This window comes from Dermacentor andersoni, chromosome 2 (assembly GCF_023375885.2).
Source record: "Dermacentor andersoni chromosome 2, qqDerAnde1_hic_scaffold, whole genome shotgun sequence".
NCBI classification, from domain to species: Eukaryota; Metazoa; Arthropoda; class Arachnida; order Ixodida; family Ixodidae; genus Dermacentor; species Dermacentor andersoni.
Window position 1 is genome coordinate 71,245,786 of NC_092815.1, and position 27,246 is coordinate 71,273,031.

General features: G+C 45.9%; 1 protein-coding gene across 1 annotated transcript in view; it reads right to left on the reverse strand.

Annotated features, from left to right (window-relative positions):
* Nucleotides 1-27,138, reverse strand: part of LOC126542016 (sodium-dependent proline transporter-like) — a 28,412-nt gene extending 1,274 nt beyond the window's left edge. The window contains exons 1-14 of the mRNA XM_072286135.1: nt 27,021-27,138; nt 24,392-24,523; nt 21,134-21,309; nt 19,933-20,123; nt 18,216-18,348; nt 16,773-16,907; nt 15,522-15,625; nt 12,347-12,471; nt 8,241-8,353; nt 7,353-7,484; nt 3,498-3,597; nt 2,477-2,577; nt 948-1,103; nt 20-241 (exon numbers count right to left, since the gene is read on the reverse strand). Coding sequence (XP_072142236.1) covers nt 20-241; nt 948-1,103; nt 2,477-2,577; nt 3,498-3,597; nt 7,353-7,484; nt 8,241-8,353; nt 12,347-12,471; nt 15,522-15,625; nt 16,773-16,907; nt 18,216-18,348; nt 19,933-20,123; nt 21,134-21,309; nt 24,392-24,523; nt 27,021-27,138 — 1,938 coding nt within the window. The remainder of the gene's footprint in view (nt 1-19; nt 242-947; nt 1,104-2,476; nt 2,578-3,497; nt 3,598-7,352; nt 7,485-8,240; nt 8,354-12,346; nt 12,472-15,521; nt 15,626-16,772; nt 16,908-18,215; nt 18,349-19,932; nt 20,124-21,133; nt 21,310-24,391; nt 24,524-27,020) is intronic.
* Between the last annotated feature and the right edge of the window lie 108 nt (nt 27,139-27,246).

Here is a 27,246-nt window from a genome sequence, read left to right on the forward strand (position 1 = left end):
GCTTCAATGTGACACTCACTGTCTCTTCGGCACCGACAACATCGGAGGGGCGCTGGTCACCACTGTGGCTTTCGCCTTCTTCGCCGGAGGACTGTCCCTGGCTGGGGGCGTCGGTCGCGTCCTCGTTCAGGGTGACCACGGCTCCGACGTTCTGGCTCTTAAGGAACGCGTGGTAGCGCAACCTCTCGTCGGGGTCCCGAGGACCCCAGTCGTCGCTGATCTTCATCGCCGCGTCGTAGTCCTGCATCGGCAGTGGCCGCGGTCGCGTGTTTTGTATAGAGCCGTGTAACAGCCGCACCTCGAAAAATAAAAATGATGAAGCAGAAGAAAATAGAAACAGAACAGAAGAAAGAAAAATGCAGATCCAGTGTAGGAGTCAACGTTACGTGGGGCATTTTGCGGCGGGCTCACCGTCTAGCCTACGTTCTCGCCTAGAAGCCATGGAAGAAACCGCAGTACGCGCAGCTTCTCTCGCTTTTGAAAGCTAATTGTTGCCATATGTGGTGTGGAACTTGCGCCAATCGTCTCAAAGCACTAACTGCCACGGGGGAAGGAGACAGAATGATCGATTCCCTTCGTTCCATGCTTTCGTTTGCAGTTTAGTGGGCAGAACACCTGGCTATTGCTCCGGGCTCAAGTCCCACCACCGGACACGTTTTCCTTTCGTCAAAGAATGCGCCAAATCAAACGAGGCGAGACAGACTTGCCGCGATGTTCCTGGTCAAAGGCAACGGATCGTCCACAATCACATATTTTTTTTTCACAACAGTATATAGCGTCATTGCATGCAAAGTGTACAGCGAATAAGTTAAACGTGAAAGCTGCGGACGAGCGGGCGTGAGATAAGAAAATAATTATGGCGTACTGGAATCGTACTATCCAGTAAAGCTTCGTTGTTTCTGGGCACTTAGCGGCAGCAAAACCTGTCGACGTTTAAAGCCACTCACCCATTCAAAGACGTAAAGGTGGTACACACAGAAGGCAACAACAATCGCCAGACCTATAAATACGAGTGTTACACCAACGCCGGTCGCCCATACAGGTAGGTCGTACCCGGCTATCTTGAGTTTCTCGAAGAACATGGCGTTTGTAATGCAAAGGCCCTGCAAATAATGCAAATAAAGAGAGCAGTGGCGTGACTCGCGAAGCGCAAATAAAAGCTTACCATCGCCACCGAAAAAAATAAAAAGATAACAAAACTTGCGCCCCACATACCTATAATATTTAATAAATCCCATATGATGCATGGGAACCTGTGGGGTTTTCATATAGGCTCGCATATGTATCACGTGGAACTATTGGATATGGGTGTTATGACGCATATATGGGGTTTCTCTGTAGGGATGCTAAAATCGCTGCGTTTTGGTCACTGCATAGACGCGGCCAGGAAACATCGCCGACAACTATTTCAAATAAGAAACTTTTGAAAATGTCGCTGTCTGCACTGCTTGTGTAATACGGAAAGTTGTATCGAGAAATGGCAGCAGTCATCTCAGTTGAGAAGCAAAGCGTATATACGAACGTGGATAGTGAGCAGTGACTGCGAGAAATCGGCACTTGTACTGAACATTATACGAGCCCTACGTCGTCCAGGCGATTCATAATCAGTGACAGAACTAGGCGGGCTCTGCGTTATCAGCAAATAAGTGCTCCACTGAGCCTTCTTTAGAGAATAAAGCAACTCCAAAGAAGAGAAATAACTCAAGCTTCGAATGGTTTGTCCACATCACTCCATAACCTTTAATACTGTTCTATAGCTTTGTGTTGCTCTGTTCTTTTGAACTCGGTTTGCTCACTTGGCCGCCAACACATTTGAGACAGTTTTTACACTAGGCGTCGCCCTTCTAATAGCACGAAGAAATATGACAGATATCAGTAGATTTGGTTTTAAACAGCACCTCGGAACACGCCATACACAAGAAAAATTGTAGACTCCACTCCTTCCAATAGTTACTGTAACTCCCAGGTTATTATGTGTGAGGTTACTGACCAACAGAGATGTGAGACATAAAGTCACTGCCACAGCTATAACTTTAGTGAAATACTGACCTGACCCCATCTTAATTCTCAGAATATTTTGAAACGGATGGCCGCAAAAAAGGTGGCTCTTTCTGGGTATTCTGTACTCTCCGTTCCTAACCTCGTTGAAGTTTCAGGTTGACGGGAGCCATTGCAGCCTCCCTGGTCGTACTCGAGTTAATCCTGTCGCTATAGGTGTATATATCTTCGAAAGCACTCTATTCTTGAAGTGGCATATCGAGCACAGAGTAGGTATACGTTACGCGCATCCGTTTTACTTCAACAGTTCAGACAAGTTGGTGATTAACAAAATTACAACGGGAAGAGGTTTGAACTCATATCTCTAACGAAATTACATTTGCATAGTTCGACCCGTGTACACCTTAAGCTGTGGTCAGTAATTATATTCACGAGTCTGTGACCGCGTTTCAAGACAAATATGCGAAGTACGGCTCACCAGGAGAACGGCAGGGCAGGTGTATTTCCATGAAAACCTTAGCTCAAACGACGGCCATTTCTTGAGCATAAAGCAAATATCGTGACAAAAACGAATTAAACCTGCAACAAAGTTCACATACACATTATTTTACCACATTATTTTACACGAACACATCAGGACGACGCACTTAAGCAGAGCATGATAAATAGACTGACGGTCAGGCACATGGCTCCGCGCAAGTAAGTTCAGGCTACTCACGTGTAACTCGTCAACTGACGTGAAAATAAAACAAGCCTAAGAAGCGTACGCAGGTACACTTGCGTTGGTTGTTCTTGCACCGTGACGTTTTTAGTTAAATGTTATGTTGGTGTGAATGGTTTCATGTGTTATTTTACTTCTTGTGGGTTCCTGGCGTAATTAGGTCCCTATGTTGCTTCTACACCTTTTATTTTCACTACTTTTATTATTCTTTTACAGTTTCCGCCATCTCAGTGCTTCTGTTGTGTTGTATTGTTACCATGGCTAAGGCATACGGAAGTGCCAACAGAAATTAGAGGGACAGTCAGGATGCTCATGGCCATTTACCTTCTCTAATTCCTTCTTATATGCAAGTAGAGGGTTCGATTCTCGGCGACATTCCGACGGGGAATAATAATAATAATAATAATAATAATAATAATAATAATAATAATAATAATAATAATAATAATAATAATAATAATAATAATAATAATAATAATAATAATAATAATACATACATACATACATACATACATACATACATACATACATACATACATACATACATACTTGTGCACCGTGGTTTGGGAGCCTGCTAAAGAACCGGAGGTGGTCAAAATAAATCCAGTGATTTCCACTATACGGTGTCCTTCTAGCTCATGGACTTTGCAGTTTTGGGATGTTAAAGTCCCACGAATAAATTTTAATTTGAAAGAGAACACAGTGACCACGGCCACTGGATACAGTGCCGCTATTGTTGCAGACATCGCACGTGAAGCGTCCTAAATGTCCTGCTCACCGTATCCATGGACGATGACACACATTTCGAATAACGCCAACATCGGTAGCAACAGATCGCCGAAGTACCCGTTGATCATTTTCATTGTGAAGATTCCATCCTGCAGAGAGCGAGTAAAGAACAAATTAGTTTCAAACCACTTGTGAGCTCGTGCATTTTGTCAGCAATGCTATCATAGTATATAGCCATGAATGCACCGTTTGGCCGAGTATGTGTTTCAGACTCATGGGCAATACGAGCAGCCCCCTCCCCCTATCTTTTCATTTAAACCTGACGAACAACGTAAATCCTCGTTTAGGGAAGTACGATCTCAGGCTGCGGCCGTCGCATTACGACGAGGCAAATTTGGAAAAACTCCGGTAAATATCGCTTTGTGGGCCCGAAATAACCGAGGTGGTTTAAATCGACCCAGTGCCCTGCGCCGCGGCTACCATCTGGAGTCTGCAGGGCACACCAAACCTGCGCTTTTTGACGGACTTGTTAAGCTCATGCTGGCGCTTTGCGAGGACTTCGGGGACGGGCGACACGCGCTCGGCCTGTCGCCGCTTGCGTCGCTCCTCCGTCCTTCTCGCTCGGCCTCTCGATCACGAGACGAACCCGGTACCTTCATAGCACGCACAGAAGAATCCGTGGCAACCGCCAGAGGAAGTCAACCCAGCGCTCCTCCGCCTACCCTCCTCCACCGCGACGCTTCGCCTCCTTTCACCATCCATGCTTCGTTCAACGCCACCTAGACTTTCTTCTTGCTTTGCCGCGCGCTCAGCGCGCTCCTCCGTACTTTTCCAGGCGCACGATCGTCTTCTCCACCTCCAGGCGCCTACCCCATCCTGTGCTCACTTCCCTCGCAGCGACACACACAACCTTGCTGATTTCACAGGCGCCCCTGTTTACGCTTGCGCGTAAAATGCGAGAATGCTCCCCTTACCACTGGTACGTGGTACCACCGTATGGTGGTGCCATGTACCAGCACTCTCTTTTAGAGACCGCACTCCATCAGGGATCGACCTACGAAAACGCTTAGACACTCGCAAGAAATCGCATTTAGTTCCGAAATAAAGCTAAACGCTAAAAAAATAATCCTGGGGTTTTTCGTGATGAAACCACGATGTGACTATGAGACACGCCGCATACTGGGCAATTCCCGAATTAATTTTGACCACCTGGGATTCTTTAAAGTACGCCCAATCCACGGTACACAAGTGCTTTTAGATTGCATCCTCATCGGAATGCGGCCGTCGTGGGCGGGATCGAACCCGTGACCTTTAACTTAGCAGAAGGGCAGCGGATTGGGCGAGTTGGTGTTCCATAGTAACAATAAAATTCCAACAGCGCTAGACGACAGGACCAGAAAGAGGAGTCGTGTTGAAAGAGGAGATAGTGCCGTGTTTGTCTCCTCCTCTTTATGGTCCTGTCGTCTAGCGCTGTTTGAATTTTATTGTTACTATTTAACTTAGCAGCGCAACGTCACTAATTAGCTACCGCGGCAGGTACTCCACACAATCAAGGTATGTGGTATGCCATGAGAGATGCGCAAGAAGATGTAGTTCTGTCATTCGACATTGCCTACTGTACGTCGTATTTGCTTTTGCCTAATTGAACTGCGTAGAGCTTATTGCACTCATGTTGAGACCGGCTTCTAATGCGTACTATATGCCACTTTAAACGGTAACGCGCTTCATTTAGGTCCCTCACTAAATTAACCGACCAGCCATTTAATTAAAAATTCTTGTTTTTCGCTTATGTTGTGCTCTCCAAACTTTTTCTCGAGACGTCAGCAAACAGAGTTTGCGGCGCACGCTGAGAACTCTCCGATGCACTCGCATTCCCGAAGCTGAGCGGATCGCAACTCAACTGGCTTCCCAAGACACGACGGAGCCAGACTAAAAATTTGGAGGGCGCTTAAGCTTCGCCTTTAAGAGCGGAACACGATAGCGTTCAAAGACCCCTTACTGCTCTTTATGCTTCCCAGCAACAACAGCTTATGTAACCGTAACGTTTACCGGGAAACGCTGGCCGCGAATGCTATGCACGAAGGCGAGCTTTCTGGTAGAAACGCGGCCTCTTGCGTGGGTCGATCTCCTGTTATTGTTTCGCACTTATAATATTTAAGTCTGAGAAGACAACGTAAATGACACGCGTTGTCGATGTTTTTTTCCATTAAGTTTGTTTGTGGGTTGCCGTACTCAATATTCTGAGGAATAACTTTGTAAAGAATCAAATATAATATAATATAATATAATATAATATAATATAATATAATATAATATAATATAATATAATATAATATAATATATAAAATAATATATACATATAATATAAATAGAATCAAATATATGAGCCACTTTGGTGGTAGAGAAGCGGTTGGGTGTGCGTGGTTCTGAATTTCTGGCCGAAATTCTTTTCGCCGAAGCGGCGTCCGACGCCGACGCTGGATTTTCTGCGACACCGGCTAGTTAACGCTTCGCAATAAAATGCTCGTACCTTCGCCGAAGCGACACTCGGCAGCAGGACGCCGCGCGCCAAGAAATCCTGCAACACGGTCGCCGACCCGCAAATCGTGCGCCTTTCGCTGAAGCGGACCGCGAGCTTACGAAGCAAGCATGCAACAGCTTCTGTGAAGGCACGTTTTGCTTTCGTGTTCTACCGATTCCTATGATAGAGAGACCAACCATATTGCAATGTGTTCTCTGCAGCCCTTCACACGCTGTTTATCCTTACTAAAAATTGCTTGCTTTTCAAAATTTTCTCTGGTAATCTTGCCTCGTTTTTTTTTTCTGTTAGAACACCTGGGCAGCGACACAGAAAACTGCGTGGTAAGGTACGAGCAGATTGCGCATAAGATTGTGGTTACTCAATGCCACAATGTTCGGGTCTGGGTCCTCTGTGAGCAGCAGTGCTTCGTTGCTGCTGTGGCTATACTGGAAGGCGCCCCCTATAGGGACATTAAACAACTGAAAAATTGTCAGTAGGTGACTTCGTGACATTAACGTCTGAATTTACTATCGCTTTCGAGCCACAGAAGGTCTACTTAAATTTGTCGGCCAACATATGGCGGACCTCTTAGCGGCACCCCTCACTCTCGTTTACCATTTAGACTGAAACGACTAATTGTAACGGACGCCAGCGAACGTTGAGGTTCCTTAAAGATGTGGCCAAATCTGTAATGTTGTGTAATATAAAGCTGGATATTATTCAGCCCTAAAAATCCTGTTCGTGTGTTAAAACCGCAAGAATATGCGCACACGAGTCACGTATACATCAAACAGATAGAAACATGCGTTTAACGTGCAAAAACCTGTCGATATCACGAAAGTCATAGACAGCAGTAATCGAAGAAGGATTTGGCAGCAGCTGTTATCGCCTACGAATGCCGCTTAAGAGCGCTTACGTGGGATAGGGATGGAGAAATAGAGGGAGAGAGAAATTTATAATAAGGCTCAGAGGTCGGTCTTCCAAAAGAGTTGTACAAATCGGCTAGCCTGCCATGTTCAGCTATAGGTGATCGATGCGTAGCTGCGGGACGCTGACCGTGGGAAGGAGGCAACCCATGCACACGTTTTCATCCCTTTGGACATTGTGTAGCTGCCGCCACATTGAAGTGCTCAAAGCTGCGCCGCATGTCATAAAGCTTGATTGGACACAAATGTAACTGGTTACATGTACTCGGCTACTGGAAAAAATAATTGCAATGAGCGTTACCGCGAGTAAACGAACTAATCGATAAATTACAAAAGAACGTAATTGATTAAAATTAACTAGTGTAATTTGTTACGTACAAGTCTGGGTTCAATTCTGAAGATCCTGTATACAGAGACGCGACTAAAATCGGCGCGTATACATGCGTGTCCCACTCACGTGTCGCGTGATGGGCAACCCGCAGAACATGAGCGCCAGGCACCCAGTGGCGGCTATAACCCAACGGCGAGGTCGCATAGTGGGGGAAAACTCGTCCCTCACGGGACTCAGCACGGCCTCAACGGTGGCGCACTGTAACAGGGAGAAATTGGGCCACGCTCAACCAGCGTACAAATCGCGTTAGTATTAATGCACCTCACAATAATGGCATGGCCGTCGCATTCGTGATCTTGAGCTGATCCGCGATTTTGTGGCGACGCCTTTTTTTCCGGTGCTACATATCTTCTCGCTCTCTGCGCTTCGGCAGTGGTCAGAGCGACGCTCCGCCCACGTTATCAGTGGGATCAGCCGTCTGTGAACGGTGGATGATAAGGGTGGCATAGAATCGAGCGGAAGGCATCGCCACGAAATCGCGGCCCAGGAGTCTTCACGGGCATCATCCAAGTATGAAGAAGTTTACACGATGAGTGTTGCAGATTTCGAGGAGGGCTGCTCGCCGGCGACGTTGTACAACGAACGCTCTACGAAGGCTCGTTACAACGCCGGTTATTATTTGCGTGGAAAGTTTCACCTTGACATATTCCCTAGTCTGCCTGTGGCGATCGCTCGAATGATAGGCCTCAAGCTTTTGAGCCTAACAGCTGGCGCCAACAGGCAGCCCGTGCCACTTGATATGGCAGACACGAAAGCACGAAAGAACGCGGCAAAAACGTGAGACTCCTTATTGGATATAGGTGTTGTGAGGAATGTGGTTTTCTTTTTTCAGTAAATCACGCACGAAAATTGTTCAAACCCTCCATGAATGGTCCACGGCCTGAAAATTGTTATTGGCAGGTATTGCAAGCGTGTGGTGGCATAATTGATCATGCGAGAAGCTCATGCGTATACCTGGGCGTTGAGTGCCATGCAGAACAGCGCCACGTAGAAGCAGACCACCCACAGGGGAGCGTTCCTGAAGTGGCTCACGGCTTCTGGATAGGCCACAAAGGCCATGTCGAAGCCTGCGCAAAATAATGTTCGCAATTACAGAGCGGCGCGGACGCACCGTCCTGCGGTTATAGCTTGCTGGCGGCACGTTTATGAAAAGCGCTATACCTGTATGGTCGCCGACCACAAAGCAGAACGTATACCTTTGGGGAAATTTGTTTTTGTCTGTGTGTGTGTGTGTGTGTGCGTGTGCGGTTGTTGTTGTCGTCGTCGTCGTCGTTGTTGGTGTTGTTCTTGTGCACCGTCGACTCGTAGTCGACTCCTATAGTGACGCCCTGAACATGTGAGCGCCGATGCGATCTGCTTAACGCAGGTTTTTTAAGCTGCTTGAGACGCTTCCGTGAGACATGAATAATCCCACCTAACCATCTCGTGCAGTGGCGGCACCGTATTCTCTTGCTTTCCACTTTAGGTAGCATTAATTTACGTTTCATTGAACCGGCAGCCCGCATGTCACGACGAAAGTAAGAAAGCTTTGTCAATTTCGATCAATTTACTCGCGGTCAAATACTTTTGCTCGAGTGAGAGTAAGTTTTCGCACAGTAAGTTGTCGAGTGACCATGGCAAAAAGTATCGCGCAAGTGGCACTCCTTTGTCCGTCGAAAACACGTTGTGCAGCAACTTATCGTTAGTTGCGCGATGCTTTCTATAACCGAGAGCAAATTTATACCGATCGATAAAATGCTTCGTTCGACACGCTCCTGCATGGGTGCCACAGGAAAGTCACATTTAGAAAAAACATCGCCCATGTAGAAACGAGGAAAGATCGTTCTGGCGTACGTATTAAATTTAAAAAAAAAAAATCGAGCTGCGGTTTAAGGTGAAGCAAAAATATCAACCATACCAGTGTTGAATATCCATATTCAATGAAAAGGTGCATTCACGTCGGTAATAAAACTGTTATTTCACTGTATTCACACATTATCAAAGAATTGTCGAGGAAGAACATGCGAAATGGCACTGGACTGACTCTAGCTCGCTTGTACCCTTTGTTGGCGCAGCGGGAATAGGGGAATTCAAAACACATTAAGCGCGCTTTCGCCCTTAAGAAACACACACACGCGCACGCGCGCACCCACGCGCACACACACACACACACACACACACACACACACACACACACACACACACACGCACACGCACACATACATACATATATATATATATATATTGACCAGCTATGGCTACACACTGAATCCCTTGCAGAACACCCAAGCGAAAGTTCACGTTTTTTCGACATTCGTGAATTCAGCCCAAAGCACCGAAGTGCGGGAGCACACTCGCCTGTGTTTTTCCGCTACGTACGTATCCCCTCGCACTTTGGTGCTTTGCGCGGCATTCCCGGTATAAACTTCGGCCAACTCGCCCAAATCGCTATCCAAATTTGATATTCGTCTACAGCAGCACTACGCGGACAAAGTTCAAACAAAGGAAACATAGGAAACATGCTATGAAGCGGTCATTGAAAGCATGATCTTGTGCTACGTTAAACAAACAAACAAACAAACAAACAAACAAACAAACAAACAAACAAACAAACAAACAAACAAACGGACGGACGGACGAACGAACGAACGAACGAACGAACGAACGAACGAACGGACGGACGGACGGACGGACGGACGGACGGACGGACGGACGGACGGACGGACGGAGAACGAACGAACGGACGGACGGACGGACGGACGGACGAACGGACGAACGAACTAGCGAACGAACGAACGAACGAACGAACGAACGAACGAACGAACGAACGAACGAACGAACGAACGAACGAACGAACGGACGAACGAACGAACGAACGAACGAACGAACGAACGGACGAACAAACGAACATCGGGAGCCCGCAGAAGGAACCTTGTGCTCCTTAGTTTAGGAACCGCTTGGTGTAAACTTAAGGAATTCGGTATATTCTTTGTTTTTTACAGCTTCTGCAACATTAGTTGCCGACGTCCTTCAGCAAGAGGGAACGTATTTGTGGACCATACCCAGTGGCGTAGCTAGGTCGTCTGGCACCCGGGGCCCATAGGTATTCTGTCACCTCCCCCCCCCCCCCCCCCCTGATGTAGTCGAGGAAGGCGAGGATATCGACAATTTCCGGGTTTCAGCACCAGTACAGCCGCCTCGGATTCTGCGCACGTTCCCCGGGTCCCCCTCTCCTTCGCTTTCTTTCCCAGAGATCGCGAATGCAGCAAATATACACGCTGTTTTTCCTGCGCCAAATAACACAGGGTGCTGCACTGATAACGTGTGATAAGCCCATGTGCACATCTTCTGTCAGACTGTTAGGCTTGGCAGCCAATACAAATGCGGCATCGTGGAAAATATGACTCACGTACAAGTAACAAAAAATATCTTTATAATAATGTTTTAATTACCAATTTTAGCGGCAATATTGCATTTGCAAAATTGAAGCCCGACATTCATATCTTGCCCAACAACAACTTCACAAAAATCGTCGTAGGTACTATGGCACGCAGTATTTTGTCTGTGGGCAGCCCTGAACGAAAACGAAAATTGTTTGTCAGTGACGCTGATCTCCCCACCCTATTAGAAAACGCTACCTGCCTCCCCGCTGCGCGGGCGCCAATGCTAAGACAATTACGAGTTCTCTTCATTCTGATCAATAAAGCCTTGTTTCGTTTGCTGCTATACGGACAAACCCAACTCCTAATAATAAATTTTTGATTCTGATTCTGATTCTGAAACGTGATTATCCGAATTGCGGTACCACCGCAAGATTGGGAACAGAATAGAGCACGCTTCTCGTCGATTCTTGGCGTCACCATAAAAAAAGAAAGAAAAGGCCGCGATGAAGCCCGTGCCAGCGAAAGCTTGCGCTACTGTTGGTCTGCACTCCCAATGGAGAGTATTAAGGGATCAACGTCGCTGGTCCACTATTTCATATTTCTTTCGCTGCTGCCATATACTGGGCGCCGCCCGCAGTGCCAAAGTACTGTAGGTTGTAGCACCCACAACGATTTTGTTTAAGAAGTTTTTGTTGAGTTAATAATATGACTTTGAGTCCTCGATTCTCGAATTGAAGTGCTTCCTCTGTAAGTACTAATTACGGGATTATTAAGGATATGGTTATTACTTATCTGACATATGTTTCGCGCTACCGAGTTCCTGGTAATCACAAAAAGACGTAACTTCATAGAATCTCGATCGGGAAATATCCTTACGAATTCACCTTTTTTTTTATAAAATTCTGTGCAGCTGATACAGACACTGTACTTGTGACATGAAGTCACACAACAACAACAGTTTTCTGAAACTTTCGAGGGTAAGAAGGAAAGCGTGAAACATAACGGTAGGTTTCGCAGCGGCTTCTCGGAGCGAGCGGGAGAGAGGAAGTAAAAGCGAGCCGGACATCGCGATGGGCCCGCGACTACAGCCTGTCGAGTCATACGCCGCCAAACTCTTCGGCCGAACTGAGTCTAAAGACGATCCAGAGAATCCGATTCGCGACTTTTGACAGCCCCACTTATGCAACGTCGCTCTCAACGAACGCTTCGCCGTAAACGCGAGCGCCGGGCGCGCTGGTTGAACGCCCTCTTGCTGCTGTCTTTGTTCGTCTTCGCTGCGCGTTCTGAACGGAAGAGGGACCCAAGAGCCTCAACGCCTTACAACGCCTCACTGTATGCTTAGCGACTCCTGCTCCCAGCATGAACGCACAGCACGAGCGCACCCCACATGAAACGTTCCGCTAAGGCGAGTAGTTTAGCGACCATTTCGCGGATTAAATTTTTTAGCCCGCACATTCGTGCAATTATTTCGTGAGGTGTTGATAGAGCTGCAGCCGACAATTCAGCGGCGCAACGCATCGGGTGCATGAGCTCGGGCTACTGGATACCGGAGCATTCTTTGCAGTTTGCGCCCAGTCAAGCCGGCGGAAAGAGGGGTGTCTTCAGGCGTATATGACACCCCCCCTCCCCCCATCTGGCCCCTTGCACCCGGGGCCCACGGCCCCCCGGCCCCCCCTGTTGCTACGCCACTGACCATACCAGAGGTAATGATGTCTTCGATGTGTATATGTTGATCTGACGCCAGAAAGCCAAGCACGGAGAAGACGACCAGGCCGAAACCGAAGCTGGCGAAGAACTGCGTCGCGATGACTACTTCCAGGTCGCTGAAGAAAGGATGCGGAAAAGAAAGATCAGACGCTTCGTCTGTGATACGGGCTGCACCTATATAGAGCCACACTCTAATGTGCACTCTCTAGAGATCAAATCTTTACCACCAATCATTATTTCCATGATTTTCCCTTTATTCAACCGTAATCGTCATCTATCTTGCGTGCGACATTCTATATATATTTTTTTCATTATGGCGATAGTGATGGCGAATTTTCACCGTCGTCGCCGTTGGTGTGGTGGTCCATATGAAGTCTTCGATATGTTGGATAGATGCTATAATATGTAAGTGCCAAAGTTATTCTGACCAAATTTAATGGTCTTGAGTGATTTATTCGTCAGAATGCTGGCCATTGCAGAGCGCAAACAAGTCATAAGACATATACTTCGCAGTTTATGACTGTTGTCTTAAATCATTTAACATTTCAAAACAATATCAGAGCTAAAAATTTGAAAGTGCTGCAATTTCATTGGTGCTGATGCCAGTGCTCTTTGAGAATCTAATAATTCACTGGGCGCTGATTAATGCAAATGGTTTCCCGTTAGTGTCACCACGGGCAGCGTCAACGCCTGCAGCGTCTCCGGCGGCACTCAAGCCAACTTTTTTTGATGCCAGTGGTCTTGCTTAAGAAGTTACCGCCACTTTTCTGCATCTGTAAACGTTGTTTCCAACGTCTGTTTTTAGCCTCTTTCGTGGACCGATCCAGAAGATAGCTCCGTCTAAGAATACGACGTAACTGCTGCTACTGCTGATGATGAACCATGTAATTTTTTTCTGAGAGCCGCGCTGATGATTATGAATGCTGACGATGATAATTGTGATGGTGACAATAACTGATGGCCAAAAATTGGAAGGTGATTCAACCACTCGGTGACGTCGATCGAACAGTGTCACTCCAGCGCGGCTCCGACAATAAATTACACAGTTCATAGACCCCATACTCACCACCAACTCGGTTAGGAAGACGTTGCCTTTCAACGAATTTAACTAGAGGTTGAATCTCTTTCCTACTTTTCTTTTTATTTACTTCCTAGAACTGGTTGTCTTTCTGTTCTTCTGTCGTCTTTTGTGAACCTGCTGTCGTCTCTCTTTTTTCTTCCTTTTTCATGCTACGATCCCGGTGCTTTTAGGTCCCGAATGCCATGCGCATATCAGCGTGACATAGCGATCCTGTCAGCAAAGTACAGCGAGCGCTAAGTGTTAGATAAAGGAAGTGTACGCGAGATTACTGACGATTACTGTTGTGGGACAAGATAAGCCGCAGTTTTCAGAGAGCAGACAGTAATAGTAGTAATGAATGGCACCGAGCTACTTCACCCAAAGCAAGCACGAAGCGTTGTTTTCCATCGGAAGTGCTCCATGGTGTCTTTCCCCGTCATCAAGAAACGCCTCGTTCTTTTAAAATTTATTTAGCGTGTAACATGTTTAATTTCAAGTATATTACTTTTGCTAAGCGTAACTGCTGCGACATTTTTTATGTACGAGTTAAATATTTCTATGATAACTTTTCACAGGTGCCAACAGTTAGTATTGTGATTGTTATTGCTAAAGGAACACGACGGCGTGACAGTGGGTATAACCCTATAAGGCAGATACAAATACAGTCAAACGCCTTTCTAACGAAGCGCTTGGGATCTCCAAAATCCTTCGTTATAAAGGTCACTTCGTTCTAAAGATCGCACTACGTACTGTTCACAATAGAACAGGCTAAGCACATTCGACAAGAGAAAACACGTTCAACATAAATTCAAGAGATAAATTCAATATAAATTCAAGAGAGACTTAGCGAAACAAGTAGCTTTTTTTTTTTTTTTGCTTACTTCGTCCGACGGAATATGCGACTGCAGCCGACCTTATTGGACATGGTTCCCGGCATGCTCAGCGGCGAATCATGGGAGCGACGCAAGGCAATGCTGGGCATCGTCGAATTTTGCTGTTGCCTCCTTAAACGCCGTCAAAATAATTGGTTCGTTTACAGGCTCTTCATTACTGTTGCTTCCGTTGACATTCGCGTCCTTTCCGCCCTGTAATTGGCTCTGAGGACGTCGTCGGTCACAAGTTACGCTTGCAAGATCACGTCATCAACTGCGACGTATTCCTCAGTCATCGCAACCACTGATGTGCAGCTAATCCAGTGAATGCAAGGCTGTAACGCTCGCCGACATCGACGCCTAATTTCCTTCGTTGCTCAGGCAAACTCGTTGTAGTGGTCTTAGTTGTAGACGAGTTCACAATACATGTGAAAGATAGGATCTCAGCCGGGACCTAATTAATCCTTCGTTAAACGTTAATTTCGTTGCAGAGGCGCACGTTGTTGCGCAGTTTGTCTGTATTTGTGGGCAAGTTCCGCTTGTCCATCTGGTGTAAAATTGCACATGCTAAACTTTAGCGACAATTATTTGTTCGCCTGCCCATTCTATTTCGCTCTCCATTTTCAGGTCTCTGATATTGTACTTAACCTGTTCATTTTTAGATATAATTTTCTTTTTTAATTTTCTTATTTGTGTGTGGAGGGGAAGGAGGTTGTCTTAGCCTTTGTGTTTCTTTTTCCATTTAGGCATGCTTCGTTTGCGCTCCACCAGCCGACAACGAATACCTGTTCCAGTGGCTCAGTGATTACGACGTTCTGCGGCCGAGGCCAAGGGTTCGACTACCGACTGCGGCGGCCGCATTCAGAAAAGCACGGAATAAAAAAAAAACGACCTGTATTATTACACTTTGCGTGCATGTAAACCAGGCGGCCGAAATTGATTCAAATCCCACCAATACATGGCGTCTCTCATGATTCGCGAGTTGCTTGGGAACATTAAACGTGTTAATTTATTTTGTTAATTACGAGATGAATAGCGGGACAAATGTCTTTCCATCCGCAGGACTTTTTATTGACATATTCGTGAGTATACGCATGTGGCGTAGCGCATGTCCGAAAGAATGCAGTTTGCCCGATCCCAAGGCTTTCTCTTCCCTGTAGTATTAACATGTTGAAGCTTCGCTTCACATGCCCGCTCTCACTTCGACGGCAAGGCGCTTTGAACGAATACATACTTCCTGAGCTTGTTTCGAAGCCTGCCAAAGCCGGCATAGCAGATGACGGTGCCGTAGCCCAGGCCTAGCGACAGGATCACTTGCTCGGCGGCTCTCCTCCAGAGCTGGAACATCGGAACAACACACATCACTCATCAGCTGCAGCCCGCGCCTCGCTGACCAGACCCATTGACTCAATGGGTGCAAGCGCCGGCCGCATAGCAACCACGGCATAAAAAGCACCGGCGTGATATTTTTTTCAGTCCCCATAAACGCGCGCACAAAGAGCAGGGAATTCGAGAACGGCACTTTTACCAGCTTTAAGGACAATGCATCATAGAGGCGTTAGAGATAATAATGAAAGGCTTTCATTTTCTTAAGGCGGTATACCTCCTCCATTAGAATTCACAATGCCGAAGGTTGCTTTTCAAATTCTGCGGAGAGGATTGACTTTCTAATGCCTCTTCGGGCGCGTTCTATACAAAAAGTTGCAGTTGTCGCGTAGTAAGGGGCATATATGCAGTAACAAGGATGCTACATTACATTATGCGGTTTTACGCGCCAAGACGACGATTTGACTAGGAGACACGCTGTAGTGGGGGACTCCGGATTAATTTTGACCACCTGGGGTTCTTTAACGTGAACCTAAATCTAAGTACACGTGTGTTTTGCATTTCGACCCCCCCATCGAAATGCGGCCGCAGTGGCCGGGATTTGATCCAGCGACCTCGTGCTTAGCAGCGCAACACCAAAGAGACTAAGCAACCACGGCGGGTCTGAAAGAATAGTTTATACGTTTTCCACCATGGCTGTGAGTTGCACTGGCTAACGCTCTTAGTGCTAACCTTGTACGCATACACAAATACTCAGGAAAGTTGATGGCAGGAACGCCACCGTGGCATAGCTTAATGGTAGAACCCCCCCCCCCCTCCACACACGTAATGTGGAAGATGTAGGTGCGGCTCCCACCTGCGGCAAGTTCCCTATTCGTCTATACCTTAATTTCAATTGTCCTTGATATTTCTACATTTCAATTAAAAAGAACTTTCAGTTTCGCCTATCCTTCACCTGGGTTCATTGCCTGTCTGCTTCATATTGTTGCGAAGAACAAAAATCAAGCTCTTCGGTTCGCCTTTTTCGCCTTATTGATAGATAATATGTATTAACTTCTAAATTATACAAACGTAAAAAAAATATTAGAATGTCCATCTCTACTGTATGGCTGGTTACCGTGACAGTAGAAAGCGTTGACTAATTAAGACGTCCGTATACCGTGACAGACAGGACTTCGCTCCACTTGGGCACGATGAAGAACTTGAGCCCCACAGACGCTCCTGGCAGCGTGAGGACTCGCGCCAGTATGATGAGCAGCAGCCCGAACGGCAGTGTGGTGGTGATGTAGATGACCTTCACGCCGCGCGCATGCGCGTCAGAAAGAGAAATGATAGCTTACGACATCCGCAAGAATCACGTGGAAATTACATATCGCGTGCAGTAGTGGTGCACAAAGCGAGGAAAACTTACACAATTGTATGCAAATTTGGCACAGGGCAACATTTTTAGCAGTGCAGATCGTTCCCTGAAGATTGTACAATGCGCGTCCCAACGTCAAGGAAACACATGAGTGTAGAGCACACACGCGCGAATGCTTACCTCCGGCAAGCGTACAATCGCCTGTCTTCGCAGCAGATTACTTGTGGTTGGTGGACACCTTTCTACACAATTGTGCAGTGATTTGATTATAGCTTCGGCTAGCCAGCTTCGCAGCAATAGAGCGCAAAAAAAGAAGAGCCGTAGATAAGAGTGTTCCCTCTGTAAGTGAACCACACTGAACGTACATATTACGACAAGCGACAAACCCGTTCTCATGCTTTATAAGTGTACAGACCGCATAACTATGAGCAACAACAATCGAACGCATGGTAGCCGGTTTAATACATATGATTGACATTAAACAGTCACGAAGTGCACCACTCGATTGATGAAAGAGGCACGGCTGCCACAGAATACGCGTGTTAAGTGACACATTATTGATAATTAAATGAAATACATTCTGAGACTGTACGTGCCGATCTGATTATGAGGCACGCCCTAGCGGAGACCTCTCGATTAATTTCGACCACCTGGGGTTGTTTTAGTATGCACCCGATGAACGATACACGGTTGTTTTTGCATTTCGCCCCAACTAGAAATGTGGCCTGGCGCGGCCAGGATTCGATCCCGCGACCTCGTGCTTGAACCTGTGATGGATGCATAACGTTGCCACAAATATAGAAAGCGACGAGCTCGGCTCTTGTTACCACCAGTTGGTAAAGCCTGTCCGTTGGTTGTACACGTCGCGATACACTTCGGCCACCAGTTTTATTTCTGATATCAGTGGGGCACACACTAGGTCTCATTCGCATGTGTGCCAGGTAATACGAGAGTTTGTCAAAAAGTGAAAATAGCGTGATCCACATGGGACTGAAAAAGACAGAACGTGAAAGAGGAACGCTAACAGAACCTTTGTAGAACTGGCTTCAAACATATATACTCTTATAAAATAAATGACCATATATATATATATATATATATATATATATATATATATATAAGAGGATGAATCATAGGATACCCTATGAACTGTCGTAATAGGATGTGAAGCTTGCCTACTCCATTGTGCACAGCAATGTTCCCGGCTTAGAGTTCTCATCGGGTATAGGCCGGGCGGCTCACCTTTCCCAGCGACCTAATGCCATCGTGGACGCAGGCAAACACGCAGCACCAGCCAAGGGCCACGGCGAGCAGAAGGTGGGCCTGGTACGAACCTTGTTCTCTGCTATGGGGGCTGAACCCGAGCACTTTCTTGCTGCGTTGAAACAGTGCAGAAAACATAACAAAAAAAAACAAAAACAAAGATGGCCCGTTTCCCGACTCGCATGCATAGACAAATGTCCGCAGAATGGACGGCTCACGAGCATTATGTATGTATCCAAATAAAAAACAGTTGATTATTTTTATTTCGCTGTGTCGTCAGCTAGCAAAAAAAGTACGCGGTTTGAGGCCAGCTCCTCGGCGCACCACAACGGTATTGCGGTGATTTGCATGTGTGCCAGTGATGCTGCAAACCGTCTGACAGGAAGTCAACGAAAAAAAAAAATAAGTAATAATAGGGCTATAAAATGAATAAATGATAGAAAAGAAAGGAGAAGATGGAAAGCGCTTGCGCGTTAGAATATATGGATCGTCTTACACAGAGAGGCCGAAATGCGAGCCTTCCAATCAAGGATGCAGTCTAAAGGATGCAAGTGATAAGGTTGCAAGATTTGTCGGTTTGTTATAAAATTTGCGATACCATCTGCCGGTCGTTCCTCTCATTGCGTTGTTCATTCCTGATACTGGCAACAATGGCAAGCAAGAGCGATGGCCATGACACGTCGCGAGGTCTAACTGGAACCTATAATGACGGATTTGTCAAAATATCACTCGGCGTTCATTTACCATAGAAAGCCCGCCTAGAAAGAAATTCGTCAATAAGTATGACATGACTGCACACGCACCGGTGTAACATCCTCGTTGTTGTAGCCCGGTTAGACTCATGTGTTAGTCACACTGTTCTCCCACAGTGCCTAAGGAACATTTTCTGGGAGACTAAGTAGGCGAATACTTGTGTATTTTGCCGCAAGGTTGAGATGGCTATAATGAAGTTCGAGGTGCTTTCAAGTATTCTAAGAGGACACGCTTCGAAAACTAAGTACTCATCAATCAATCACAATCTACTTGAAAGTACGTTAATAAATGCTAGTTAATTAAAAAGTTACTTGTATTATGTAAAATCGCCTCTGATGCTAGTCGTTGCGAATATATTGCTTCGTCGCAAGAGTCGCACATTAATATACCTCTCTGCTTGCACTCTTATACAACTTCGCATGCACCACTTTCACTTAACCAAATAGAAATATTGCCCATCCGTGCGTTTAAGGTAAGACCAAAATTTGTTTTATTCAGTGGATAACTGCTACGTTTCAATAACTTATTTAACTCTGTGTTCCATGATTATTTTCATGGTAACCTATAAGATCGTTTCACGCTGGTTATGCAATTGTTAACGTCTTGATTGAAGTCTTTATTGCCCATTCGATATATTACTTTTTATTGCATTATTTCAGAAGGTCTCGCCTGCGATTTGTAACCTTGGGACCTCCTCCTGTACATTTCGCTTTGTATCACTGCTGTTGTATCCATTACGAATATTAATAATTTAATTAATTAATTAATTAATTAAATTTCTAGTTGCTTCATTGCTTGAGCGATCGATCAATCGATCTCTACACCACTAATCTCGTAGATTAAATTAGGCAAAGGAAGTAGCTAGACTACCTGCTACTGGTCTATCCCGTCTATAATAGTAGAAGCAAACAAATCTGAACTACGAAGTAAGAGCGGTTCTTACTAGAAAAAATGGTACGACGATATTTGAGTGGCATTGATGCAGCTGCTGGCGAACGGCCTTCCCTCGAAGGCGGTGCGGTTCGAGGTGTCGTTTCCATCGTGCAGGCGAGCCAAACCCTGTGGCGTCAACTTGAACAGCCACTCTGGCTTGTACTTGTTCAGCGCCATCTGCTCCACCTCCTTGCAGGAAAACTGGACGACCGAGGGAAGACGAATGTGTGGTCCGTTAGGAGCAGAAAGGGTCACTGCCCTTTTGTTTAAACACAGGCTTAAAGAAAATTTCTAGAGTAACATTCAATTAATTTAGTCTAGTAAAGCCTTCGTTTAAAATTATTTTTCAATTATTTTTGGCGGAAAGAAGACTGATTACTGATTATTAGCGGAAAAAATATGAATCAATCTTCCACTTCTTTGATCTCGTGCCACAACCTCAGCACTGACACGTTAATGTGACGTGATAGACTTCTAGGTCACTTCTTTTTCGTATTTGGGCCATATTGAGGCAGGAAACGCCCTCAAAGTAAGCAGTAAGCAGTTACGCTGAGAAAATTTGTGAAGTCAGGGTGAGCTGGTGCGGAGATCTTCGGAGAGGGGTCGCCACACGTCTTTCGCTTTTAAAGCCTGCTGGTTTACGAAGAATCTTAACGCATCTTAACTTATGCTGTCGCTTATAGCGTCCATTCAAGGGGATGCTTTACCACACAATGCCCTATATAAATACGTGGGAACGGAAAAATCGTTTTGGTCGGCATTCACCAAACCAATATTGACGTCGTTTGCAATTATAAAAGAAATTTGGAAAAAGTTAGAGGCTACCAACTTTTGGGAACCGATTTTTTATTGCAACTGTACACGTTAAAAAGAAATCGGCTGATATATGAAGGAAAAAAAAAACAAGCATCAAGACTTGGTAATTGAGCAATAATAATAATAATAATAAAAACAATATCCACGATCGTTGTTGCTTCTGTGTGACGTAGTTTGTGGGAAGTGTTGACCAAACAGGTTGCCCGAAGTGAATGTGCCATAAAGACGACACGTAGCTACCTACTAAAAAGCGAGGATACAAGGCTCCGCTCCTTCTTCAAGAAACAGCAAAAAAAGGAAAAGAAAAAGAAAAAGAAAGTTATTCTCACATGGTATCCACGGGGACAGCAAATAAAAAAAAGTCGTTGTAGCGAAATTCTTCGTTATTCACTCACAACGCCTTCCTCCTTGACGTAGCACTGTTCGTCGGCCCAAGAGGGGTCGCACTGCGTCCACGGCAACGTCGTCGTGCCCCCCAGCGAGTAGTAGAGGAAAATGATGACGTAGGCCAGCACCATGCTGTTGAAGACTGCCAGCGACACCGAGGCGTACACCATGGCCCAACCCACGCCTGCGGCGATGCCACAGAGCTATTCATTTTGTGACTATACAAGCATTTCATCTTCAAGATTGAGAAAAGACGCCGCTTTGACCAAAGATCTGGTCTGCGCCGGTGCTTAACATTATTATATTTATAATGCACGATATGAAATCTAGGCTGCCAGACAGCGAGACGATTTCATGGTCCCGTAGTATCAGCTTCACAGATAAGAAGCACAATATGATACTTCAAAATGTGTGGACAAAAGAAAGAAAGGCACGCGAGCTTGATATCCTCCACATGCAAGAATTATACGTGAGTGACAAGTATCTTTCTTAATGAGAATATTTTTAGAATACGATGATATTGGATGCGGAAGCTATACTTTATTTTAGGTTTATCCGATACGAACGGATTTCTAAAAACTCAAAAACACCATGTCAGCTCTTTAAAGCGTGATTACTATATATATAGCGTAGAGGACAGAGCAAAAAGCAAGCGCCGAAATTTTGCGCAGATTATTCTGCATGCGAGAGCCTCATGATTGGGACTTCAGAACTTCAGATGGCACACACCATGGCGAATTACTATAGGACGTAGTAATATTCTTCTAGTATCTTTTTTTTTTTTTGGTCAGCCCTTGTGGCCGCGCATTGACTCGTCGCCCGGGAGAGTGGGCGGCAGCAAAACGAGCGCATTAAACGCAGGCACGCAGTTGTTACGAGTGCTGAGGTCACTTGCAGCAATAAAAGCTCTGTCACGGCCGATATCGGGAAATGGAAGCTGCCGAAAGGCAAACCATTGGTCGCTACAGTTTTCACGAAACTTCGTGATCTATACTGTTATAAAAATCATTGGTCGAATCAGAAAGAAGCTTACAAGGCTGGAAGTCGCTAGGCGAGTTGGTAATAGCGCATGGCGGTGTTCTTGCCCAGCGCGTGAATGGCTTTACGAAAAAAAAAAAAAAAATGTGCGGAGGAAAAATACAAAAATACAAAAAGCTTATTCCTCACCAAGATGGCAAGTTGGGCCAGTTGGCTGGGATTCATAGTAAAGTTCGTTACGGCGCAACACAAGACACGAACAAAAGAAGGTATATAACGACAACACGGCGCTGACTCTCATCTGATACTTTATTGAAGATATGTCTAACATATATATAGGTGCCAGTTCATAACCATGACATGCACGAGACAAAGAGATACATCGAGGCAACTGTGACCAACTGACGCATAATCAAAATTGACATAGGTAACGCAGTTCCTTGTCATGAAGAGCGATAGACGGTTCGCTGATACATGCCTTGTCCCCTAATCTTTATATTGTAAGCTTCAGCGATTTCCCTTGTCAACTGGCTCGCTTGTTTATAAATGGCATTAGTTTTGCTAAAATAGGGGCGACAACCGCACGACTTGCAATGCTCCGGAAGATGAAGTGGCGCAACGCCTTGAACAGGCAGTTCGCTGAGGCTTGCAATATAAAGATTAGGGACAAGGCATGCATAAGCGAACCGTCTCTCGCCCTTCATGACAAGGAACTGCGTTACCTACGTCAATTTTGATTATGCGTCAGTTGGTCAAAGTTGCCTCGACGTATCTCTGTCTCGTGCTTGTCATGGTTATGAACTGGCACCTATATATATGTTAAGCATATCTTGAATAAAATATCAGTTGAGAGTCAACGCCGTGTCGTCGTTTTGTACCTTCTTTTGTCCGTGTCTTGTGTTGCGCTATAACGAAGCTTATTCTTCATAAGCGCTCTTTGCAATGGGATGGACGGCTCGCCAATAACAAGCCCAGCATCCCGATTGGCTGGAAAATGCTCTTAAGAACAATTCTAGCGTCATATAGCTTCCTGTGAATACGGGCCCAGATATACTCATTTCAGCAGACGACTGTTAGGTTCTACATGGGACAATGGTTGTACTCATGGGTAAACAATTTTTTAGACCTCCTTAAATGTATTTAAAACGCATAGATACCACCTCCGAAGGCAATAAATAAAACACACCGTAAATATGTCAAATGCAGAGTCTTTGTCAAAGAGTGCTCATATAGAAACAGCGAGGTAACGTCGCTTTTAATGTGATGCCTCCTAAGGCACCCTTATACATCAAAATCCGTCTCGAGCAGTTTATTAGGCCGCCTATACAGTCTGATCGGTTTAAGATTTCTGCGAGTAAATGCCTCAGCATGTCACGTGTAATGGTTTCTTTATCATCGTTGCGCAATCACTTACATTTTGCGCGTTTTTTTTTCCTCTCGACAAATTCAGGACCAAAACATGCTCCGCTGACGACAGAGTAGGAATTCAATATCCGATATAATGATTATTTTCCTTTGGCGCTTTTTGTCCGCAGTTGCCCCTTCGCAGCGAAAGTCCTCATATACAACACAGGAACTTTGGAGCCGGCGCAAGTCGATGAATATCGAGCTCGATGCTGCAGACCGACGAGCACTGGAACACAGCAATCGCCAAGCGTCCTTGACCTAAATCTAACTCTCACGTTTTGTGTTTCGACCATGCTAGCAATGGGTGATGCAGATTTGACTCTCGAAGCCGTTTGTGTATCAGGAACATAAATCATGCAACGGGGCACAGGATCCGTCTCTCTATACAGGATGGGAAAGTTGGGAACTGCATTGATTGTCTTTGTCACAAATGCAAAACTCATTTGCGTGACTATTTCTGCTTTCCGCCTGCACCGGAGTGCGGTAGGTGCCGCTGCGACCCTGTTACGGCGATTGGCTGATGGCCGTTCTCACACGAACGGGTCGTGCATGACGTGAGGCTTTGTGAATCCGCTTCGAGAGAACAGTGCCTTTCGCGGACAAAAAGAAACAAGAAAGCATTACTTTCAACAGAAGGCGCCATAAGCAAGGCTGTACGTATCATAAGTACTGTTCCCTTCGACTGCATGTTTTGTCGTTTTGTACATGCAGTGGGCACAGTTCTTGCATGTATATACCATTTAATAATTTTACGAAGAGCGAGTTTCACAAAACTTTCGGAATGAGAAAATAGGAAAGAAAGAAAGAAAGAAACAAAGAAAGAAAGGAATAAATAAAGGATGATGAAATTGCAGGCACGTGAACACGCTCTTGCAGCTTGCCTTTTGCTATCGGGTATCCATCGAAGGCTTTTGTCTGTGCGTATCCGGAGAATTGGCCCAGGATGAGCTCCAGCAGGTACATCGGTCTTCCGGCGATCATCGTGAGTGTGATGTACGGAATAATAAATGCCCCTGGCGGCAAAAAACGAAAGGAGCAAATAATGATCGCACCCGCTGCCTCGCGTAGTAGACTGTAACGTGGTCTGAGGGTGGGCCTAGGGGGCCTACACTTTCAGGCGATCGTCAGGCGATTAACAGCCACCTATATAGGCAGGAACTGTTTCTGTACGACTGCTGTCTAATTACACTTTCTGAGCATGAAAATAACTGTAAGCCGGCAGTTTTCTTCCACTGAGGACTGTATTCGCGTAGGCCCAAATGCATCCTCGCCACCCCTTTTCCATTTTTGGCCTGGCAAGGAGGACGGACGGAAACAGGAACGTGTTCTAACACTACAACCAATGCAATTGGACAATTGAGCGCGCGAATATAGAGCCGTTACTTAGGAAAACGGCTGCAGTAGAAAGCCAGGATTGGACTGTTAGGCTGTAGTTGGTTCATGATCAGATGAGAACACCGCCATCACATGTGACGAAACAATAAGGAACACATAGTCACGACGCTGACTGACAGCTGTATGTATTTATTATTGACACGCCCTGTATTTTATATACCGATAAATAACAAGATGTATTCAGATGTGTGCGTGACGAAAAGGCCGTGAGTGCTTTGCCGTGTTGTGTGCGTTTCCTTCTTTCCTTTTTTTAGTGCTGCTATAGTCTTGTTCTTTATCTGTGTATAGAAGGCAAGGCATATGTCAATAAATGCGCACCTTTGTAGTCTGCTCCCAGTGTACGTTTTCCTTTTGTTTCGTACCATGTCGTAGCATTGTTTCCTTATGATGTAGTGGAAAGGTTCTCAATTTTTTTTCTGCCACAAATAAGCTACACATTTTAACGAATGCCTTTGCAGCTTAAGCAGCTGTCTGTTTGTATTAGTTTAGCCTCATAAATGAATGAATAAATAAATAAATAAATAAATAAATAAGTAAACGAAAGTCGTGACTGTAGATCTTCCACGCGCAATTATTTAAAAGAATTTAAAGGAACCTAAGGGAATCCTTTTCACCACGTCATTGCTATAGGGAAAAAAGACTGCGCTGCCGCTATGCGATTTGTTTGGCGTCCGTTGTTCGTCTCCAGTATGGCGCTTTCCTTTCGCATTTTCAATGTTGGTGGGGAGAGTAACTGCTGCTTGTCCCCTTCCCGTCGATGAACATTTTCTGTATATTTCTAGTTTTTTTTTATTTATTTATCATTAAAATACAGAGAATTGCATGTGCGTAGTATACTTTGTGTAGTATACATGTGTGTAGTATACTTTGTTCATACTGGGCTGAAGCTGTGGCTACACACGACCCACACGGAAGTGTGCCACAAACACGCAAACGCAATATTTCAACTTGATAGCTCGCGCTTGTGCTGTAAGTTTGCATGAGTACAGATATAGTTTTTCACGTGACATCGCGGACGCAGCATTTCACGGTGCTTAAGTATAAACTCCATGCAAGCTATACTGCACACGACGGCGACAAGCGATGCGATGGAGATAGCTGTCGCGTCCGCTCTTCACATACAAGTCGAACCGCACGGGAGCGACGACATCAAGCGACGTCTCCGCGGTGTTGCCGGCATGAGGGCAGCAGATACGCGCCGAAACTGACGGGACGCGTGCTTTATGATATTAAGTTAATGTGTTTTACTATAAAGAGCAGCATAAAATGTTTCTGAAGGTCTTGCAGTAGGTCCTTGTACTTGCACGTACGTGTCAAAATTTAGTCGTTTGCTCGTTCCGTGCGACAATGGGTAGTACTTGACTGATGTACATCCAGTTCCGGCTTCACGCTATTGGCTAGTCGCTCATAGCACTTTCGGACGATGAGCGACGAATTCGAGATCGAGTGACAAGGGACCGAGCGATCTGTTCACGCGACGGCCCGTTGCGTCGCTCATCGTCGTCGCGCACAAGATCACTCTCATGGGGTTTGGGCTTTATGTCATGCTAATTCCCGAACAAAGCGGCCAGGATGACCTCAGAGCACCGTATCACGCGTACATTGTTTTGCTCTTTGACGGCGACCGTTTTCTCGTCGGATGGTCACTCACTCTGAACGATTTGCCGCTCGGCGCTATATTCACGCCTATCGTGTTGCCACGTTTCTTGTTTAAGCAGCTTATCGACGTGCTAGTACCCAAAGACGGCAGTCACGATGACGTAAATGCAAGTATCCATGTTTTCTTGTCATGCATTCATTTGTGGATTACGTAACAGTAGCGCCAGAACATAAATACCCGAACTATAGAGTTTCCCCTAATTTTATGGTTTTCCTGCATTGCACCCGCCGATAGTCAGCGTCATCCTCATCAGGCTCTGCGGTGCAGCATCATCATACGGCGCATAGCGTGGCCTCCAAGATTGCACCACCGACGCAATCTCGGAGGCCACGTGCATAATAAAGAAACAATTGGGCGACGTGCGCACACGCGTCCGAGTTGGTGGCGCCACCTGCCACTACGCCGGAGAAATGCTCCACGACTCCAGCTGGCTGCGCTTTCGAAATGTTGCTCACCACCGCCGTTGTCGTAGACGACGTACGGGAACCGCCAGACGTTTCCCATTCCGACGGACATTCCGATGAGGGAGAGGAGGAAAGTGCATTTGCTTCCCCACTGGTCTCGTTCCTCCATGGCTGCGTCCGGGCGGGTATTCAAATGAGTGCAGCGTTCGGGCGCAACGCGGGGGTGCATTGCCCGCAAACGCAATCGACTACATCGATGGTATGCGTGCCGAACAAT